At 49.4% G+C, this 6,922-nt stretch overlaps 2 protein-coding genes across 2 annotated transcripts; one reads left to right on the top strand and one right to left on the bottom strand.

Moving 5' to 3' along the window:
- Positions 1–465: 465 nt before the first annotated feature.
- Positions 466–2,232, top strand: ENH_00015450 (calcyclin binding protein, putative; the record flags this gene model as incomplete). Its single annotated transcript, XM_013578996.1, has 6 exons — positions 466–594; positions 712–759; positions 863–954; positions 1,084–1,168; positions 1,744–1,869; positions 2,176–2,232. 6 exons carry the CDS (start codon positions 466–468, stop codon positions 2,230–2,232), a joined length of 537 nt encoding a protein of 178 aa, XP_013434450.1.
- A 388-nt stretch (positions 2,233–2,620) lies between these two features.
- On the bottom strand, positions 2,621–3,728 carry ENH_00015440 (40S ribosomal protein S15, putative; the record flags this gene model as incomplete). Its single annotated transcript, XM_013578995.1, has 3 exons — positions 2,621–2,734; positions 2,884–3,207; positions 3,726–3,728. The coding sequence occupies 3 exons, from the start codon at positions 3,726–3,728 to the stop codon at positions 2,621–2,623; spliced, it is 441 nt and encodes a 146-aa protein (XP_013434449.1).
- Positions 3,729–6,922: the final 3,194 nt, after the last annotated feature.

Genomic DNA, 6,922 nt, shown 5'->3' with positions numbered 1-6,922 from the left:
CTGCACCGGTGCTTACGTTGTAAATTGGAGCCCCCCCATGAGCCAGTACACCAGTGCTTGAATTCAGGCACAAAAGAACAATATTCCATGCCATGCTTGACCAGGGACCGCCTCCAAGTGCACATTTTTTTCTTGGTTATTGGATTAATAATCGTCACGGAAGTCCGTGTTTTTGCCTCTGCGCGCAGCTTTACAGTCCCAACGTAGTACAGTGTGCCTTGCTGGGACATCGACAGGAGTCACAAGGGCGAACGTGCTCTGCATCTTCTTCTTTGCATGAGAGCTGTGGATTAGGTGTATTTCTGAACGGGCTGGACTGGGTCGTGGCCGGTAGACACAAAACTGCAGCGGATTGGGCAACCTTTCCACGTAGTCAAAACGGCCGCCTCGGTGGTGTACGAAAAAGTTCAGTATATACACGAACAGTGTACGCGAGGGATCAGTTTTAAAGATAGAAGGCTTACAATGGAAAGTACGGAGGCCTTACGCTGCGACCTGGAAGAGTTCGAAGCATTCTTAAAGTTAGCCAAAAGGCCCTCTGTGAAGAGCTTTTTAAGCGCTCATTGCCAACGACTGCGGGACCAGATCGAGGAGGTAAATCTGTAGAAGTATCAAAGCTCGAACGGAATGGCAGCTACCTAGTTGCGGACTCACTCCGCCGCGGGACCCCTTTGCTTACCCGTGTTTCCCTTTCTGCTTTGCTCTGTGTAGGCAGAACGGCTAAATAAGTGCGCATCTCAAGTAACTCCTACGGCAGAGGTTAGTTTACGTAATTGTGTAAAAGAGCAAGCGCGTACACGCTCTCCCCAGTATCGGTCCTCTCCTGCAGGAGGTATACGCTGCTTCTCTTTGTTTGCCGAAGAACCAGCGTGTGTCTTCCTCTCCATATGCATGCGTGAAGGTCTTTAATACAATCGATAGGTTTGCTTGGGATCAGACGAGAGACTTAGTTAAGTGAGTCTTTTCTGAAATTAACCATTTGGCGGAATTTGCAAGCATGCACAGCTGCTAGCAGGAGGCAGAATTCCAGAACAAAAGCTGCTCATTTATATACAGATCATTGGCGAGTGTGTTTTTTTCTAGGGTTTATGTACAACTGGATGGCCTAGAGAGTCTTCCTGAGGAGGCAACGTCTGCTCACTTTGAGGAAACTAGCGCCCAGCTTGTGGTATGTTCGTCTAAACAGTTTGTGAAAGCAAGACAAGAGCAAAGATGTGACTGTTCGTAGCCTCCTGCCCCATTTTGACATTTCGACTGTGCGTTCATGGCCACAGGTGCAAAATTTGCGACATAAAAACTATATTCTCAAACTATGTTCTCTCTACGGTCCAATTGACGTTGAGAGTAAGTCTTCCGGGTTAAGGCAGTTTCTCCTCTACTAGACCATGCTCCTTATCTCGCACAGTCGCGCTCATTTACGTATCTATCGTGCGGATGCCTCTCTCACCACAACTCTAGTGGCACACGAACGTATTCGCCGCTAAATGCTGTTGCATTTTGCTTGTGGCATGCTTACGCTGTGATTGTTTTGTGCGCTTTAGAGTCAAGCTTTTCGAGGAAACGCGACACGGCAACGCTGCGCTTAGCTAAGGCATGGGAACGTTGCATTGAGTGCTATGATGCTCAGAGTCACCCGAGCAACCATGAGTAGCTTCACTCCCTAGGGAGAACTATAGCCGCACGCATTTTCAGGCTCCACCTATGTGCAGAAGTCCATTGCCTGCATTGTTTCCGCAATTGCAGCGTCGCCCAGGAGAACATTGGGACACCATTACGAAAGCGGCACAGCTAAATCCAGTTCCCAAGATTGATCCATCCGCCGATCCGTCACAGTCAATCATGAGCATGATGAAGAATCTTTACAATCAAGTGAGCCATTGTCCTGCCAGCTGTAACTAGAATTGCGTGCATGCGTGTGGCAGCCAGGCAGGGCCAAAGAGGCATCGCCTCCGCTTTGTTTTACGGGCTCTAAATTCCAAAACGTTGTGCGACTCCAGGGTGACAGTGAAATGAAAAGGACAATAGCGAAAGCGTGGGTGAGTCGCTTAGGCGTGAACCATAATCCCCATTATGTCGCCCAGGCGTGCTTGCGTGTGCCCCCGCTCAAGTGCCCGCGTGATGCCCGGAGCTGGCCCTGCAGTGGCGGTCTGTCGCATGTCACGATGCTGTGTGCAGACCGAGTCACAGGAGAGGAAGCTGCGGGGCACCGAAGCTGAAAACGGGATATTTTAGCCCTGCCCTGCCAACGTAGTGCGTGGTTTGTCAGAAAAGCCTGTGCTGAGCTCAAATTTCCCGCCAGCCAGCACCACTTTGACCTTGGTGCGACAGTGGTGCAACAGCGTCGCCACTTAAGCTTTGACTACTGGGTTATGAATTGTACCGGAGGGGGAGCTGGGCTCACACCAGCAACTACGAGTACATATGCTATAGTGCCGCTACCTAACCCACGGCGAGTATCCTGCTGAGTCGCAATTTCCTATGTTCTGTTTAGTGACTAACGCGAGTTTGTTAGGCAGTAGCAGGTCGCCCCAAAAAACAACACTAAGACGCCCCCCAGGAGTTGCTTGAAAACGAGGTCTGCGACACGGCGCAGTGAGTCGCTGCTCTTGCAGCCAGTGCTTTATTTCAGTGGAATGAAACGAGATGAATGTGTGGCGCCAATGCCCGGTTTACCATGGCGAACAGGCTTGTAGCTAATTGAGAACTCCCCAAGGTAGTAACCCACCATCTCCGGCTGCAGAGCACGAACAGACACGCAAAACCACTTCCATTGCTCGGTGGCGCTGCGTGCCTAGATATTTAGAGCAAGCATTTTATCAGCTTTCAGGTAGGGCAAGCGATGGTCGGCAGGAGCTTGTTGGCTGTACATTCAAAAGGCCATACCTTGATCTCAACGTTGATGAATTGCTTTCCGTTGTACACTCCAACAATTGAACCTATCATCTCCGGCACAACGACGACATTGCGCAAGTGTGTATTGACGGGCGGTGGCTTCTCTCCGTACGGCAGGTCTTTTTTGGCATTCCTGAGCTTGTTCATGAGGGGTAACGCCTTCTGGTTGATGCCACGGCTGAATTTGCGGCGTTGGCGGGCGCGGAACAGATCCACTAGCTTATCTAGAGGGAGAGTTACCAACTTCTCCAAGTCGACGCCGCGGTAGGAGAACGTACGGAACGTTCTCTTCCGGGGAACCGATGCGTCCTCTGCCTGAGCACCAAAACCTATCCACTCTCCCCATTCATGCAAACTGGAGCCACTGGACTGAATTCTTACAAGATAAATTCAGACACTGAACATTCAAGTCCAACAGGCCGCTGCGTTCACCAAGTTCTTAAAGGCACAAACGCCTTTTAAGCGGAGTATGGCACGGGAGCTGTTGGAAACGACTTGGCAAAACGAACGGCGGTAGATGCCTCTAACATAGCATGATGACAAGAGACACTGCCAAGGTTCGAGGATCTACACAGTCGACGTTACCACTGTCTTGTGGTCAAGCACAGTTGGGGCTGATAGCAAGACTGCCGCTGCTGTGGTGCTACAAATGAGCTATCCTGCATTCCAAAAGGCAGAGATATTATTCAAGTCATGCAACACAATGAAAGACGGTCAAAAACACATCATGTAAGTAGGCAACATGGCACTAGTACGGCACTGGGAGCACAGTACTTGTGAATGAAAGTACATGGGGTGAACATTCACTTCTGGCTGAAGCGAGTAAGACGCACCATTTTGCTCTGCCTAAAGATTAAAACGACGCGAGGAGTAGCAACGAAAAAGTACTCTTTTCATCTCTCCACAGGATCGTCCTTCGGGGTTCCCATTGCTGGCCCCGCAGCTTACATCATGGTAGCGGTCTGTCTACTTCGGCAGCCCCGAACCCCACGCTGCCGCTTGTGAGCGAAATCGATGTTCTTAACTGCCATATAATGCTGAAACTGCTAAGTGCAACCGGGAAGTGTTGTCCGTAAAATGAACACTTACACTTACTTCGTGGCAGAAGCTGGTCGAGGAAATCAAAACACGCTTACTGCGGGAAGCTTGCGTTTGGTGGCGTGGTTGCTCACTGCTTGCCATATGCGTAAGAAGGCTTGCTTTTGCTCACTAGAAGATGAAGCGTTTCTGAGGACTATTATGCAAGTATAATGTGGATCCTTCCTTCACGCTGCAAAGGACCAGCGCGAGAAGCGGCAATTGCCTCTCACCAGTTGTCCCTGTAGATTGCGAGGGGCTGGTTGGAACGCCGCTGGAGAGACTAGACCGAACATTTTGAGCGTTCAATTCTTTCTTATTTTGCGTTATTCAATTGTAAGGTGATGGTTGTGATGCAAGGGCCTGATTGATTACTCCACTACACAGAGCCCAATGCACAAAGCCACTCTACCATATGAAAAGGAATTAAGAAAGATTAAGGGCCAAGGGTTTTCCTCTACAGAACGTCAGATAAAAGCTTATAGCTCCGACAAGCCAGTCCAATCTGAGACACTATAAAAATCGTGAGCATCAGTATCTGCGTAGCATGCTTTGTAGGCCCCTGGGTTCATCATTGTTAAACGTTGGTTTTTAGTGGATCTATCGTCATCGCCTGCACTCAGATTGGCGCGTGCGGGGGCTTCTGCTTCTGTCGCGATGTCCTCCTACGGGGGCCACGTGCTTGGCAAAATTACAGGATTTTCGTAGAGCGCGTAGTTCGCTGCCACTTGCTCTACAGTATGGACTAACCAGCAGGAGCTCATATACGACAAATTTTCGCCCCTCAAGAAGGTGGTCTTTACTACGAGTGTTGTTGGCTATTTGTGGCAGTCATGCCATCAAGGTCGAATCAGTAGGGGCGGGGGATATCAATGATTTAGACACCGATCTGACACTCTTTTAGAACAACGGTGGTGCATTTTAGAAGCTTGTATGCTTCTTTCCAGTTTTAACTGCCAGATTTGGTAACCACATATGCAGGCAACAGAAGGACACTGGTTCTTTGATCCGTATGCCCATAAGGGTTTGGAACTATCATATCCTTTCGCTGAAGCGTAATGGATCCCTTAAACTTCATAAGGTACTTCAGCAAAGCTAAATCAGCCGGAAGCAAGCCTGGAAGGAGTTGCGAGCTCCTCGAACAAAACTTGTGGGAGCTTTTAGTTGTAACTCCAACGAATCAAATCGGTCGCGGGTCGCCCGTTGCTGCTCCGAGGACCCTACTTCTGCTAGTCAATGTGACCAGATTCGTGAAACTCCCAACTAGAACGCTCAGGTCCGAATCGAGAGGCACACCCTTGTATAAGCAAACGCTTCTTTGTAATGCATGTATAGGGAAGAAAAACCACCTGCAGGGACCTTGATAGCATTGATTCCTTTATGTTGCTCCTCTTATCTACTACGTTAAGCTACGATTCGCGGGAATTTACGCCAGGTCTGAAATAGCGGTTCATTAAATGCACTGTCTAAACCGACCTTACTTAGGTGACAAAAAGCTCCTATCAGCCATGCACTGATTAGGCATTAGACAATGAACGTCCTGGTACTGGGCGTGGAATGCAATGGCGCGAACGCCGGAGGGTAGAAGCACGGGTTGGAGTCGTTTTCGTCAAGTTGTGCGGCACACCCATCGTTTGACTTCTGCACACAGCTTTTTGCCGCATAGCTGCACTGTAAATGGGACAGTGTGACACAATTCCTGCGTCAACCCTCATCCTGTGAAGAGCCGCATAATGCAGCTACAGCTCATTACCTGACCGAAGACTGCTAGAACTCGCTGACAAGCCATGCAAGTAATCACTGAAGGTTCTAATATATCGCGCATATCCAGCTGGTTTTTGCTTATATGAAGCATTAGTGCGGTGCGTTTTGGTAATGATGAACTGGAAGCTACGCAGCAGTGCAGGTGTGAGGAACTACATATGAAACTGCAATTGGACGGCAAAGGGTTACCGTGCAGCATGGCAAAGACAGCACTGCTCGCTTGTGAGATAATTGGGCATAGCTGTGAAACGCTTCAGAACACAGTAGCGTCGCGCAGTTCTATAAGCCGGATCACAGTTGAGCAACTGCGACTGAGACTGCCCAGTCTACATAACTCTGCCTTCTGTCTACTGGCTTTAGAGAGCAGTTACAAGTGGGCGGTCTGGAGTTGGGATTGCCTTCATTCTGTGGGAATGAATGCCTGGCGGAGAATTTCGCACTCTCTTCACTGACTGCTGTCTCATCAACTCAAAGCCGCCTTACACACAGGGCCTTATAGGTCACTGTTTCGATGTCTACTGCGAGCGTTTCATACAGCGTTGATGCCGTTGAGGGGACTATACCGTATATTTGCTAACGAACCATTAGGTGGCCTGGTACTTTAAATACAATAAGTACGAATCTGCGTGAATAGTAGCTGGTACTATCTACCAATGACGAGAACACAAAAGGCAAGTGAATAAGACAAAGTGCCACAGAAGGCAAGGGGGCGAACTTCACGCTAGCAAGCCAACAATATGCTTACTGTAGTGCACAGGCACTACAACAGGGCTTGCTGGTGACCTATAGACGATAGCTAGCTAGCGACCTACAAGGGGTCGCAACACTGGAGGAGGACAGGACCCTCCTACTAGGATCAAAGTAAGGCAATTTGTCTGCGACTTAATATGCATACGCTAGAGCTGCCTGAAAATGCGTGGAGACTGGGGCTGGCGATAGCGCCGGCACCAGTGCAGGCCTCCTGTAGTGAACAGCTGTCTACACTGTTACTGCTTATGTCCCTTGGCGAGCCCGACTCTGCGGTCACTCGGCACAGTCGGTCGTAGGTACCTGACTATAGTCAACAACTATGGAAAACCTTGGTTAACCCCGTACAATTGAGTTCATATTATTGAGGTAAGAAAACCCAGAATAATAGAACTGAGAGCTGACCTTCGCCGAGGGTCAGTGCCCGAGTCGCGTCGCGGCA

This window comes from Eimeria necatrix, genomic scaffold (genome assembly GCF_000499385.1).
Source record: "Eimeria necatrix Houghton genomic scaffold, Enh_scaff14, whole genome shotgun sequence".
NCBI lineage: Eukaryota > Apicomplexa > Conoidasida > Eucoccidiorida > Eimeriidae > Eimeria > Eimeria necatrix.
This window is presented reverse-complemented; position numbering and strand designations above follow the sequence as displayed.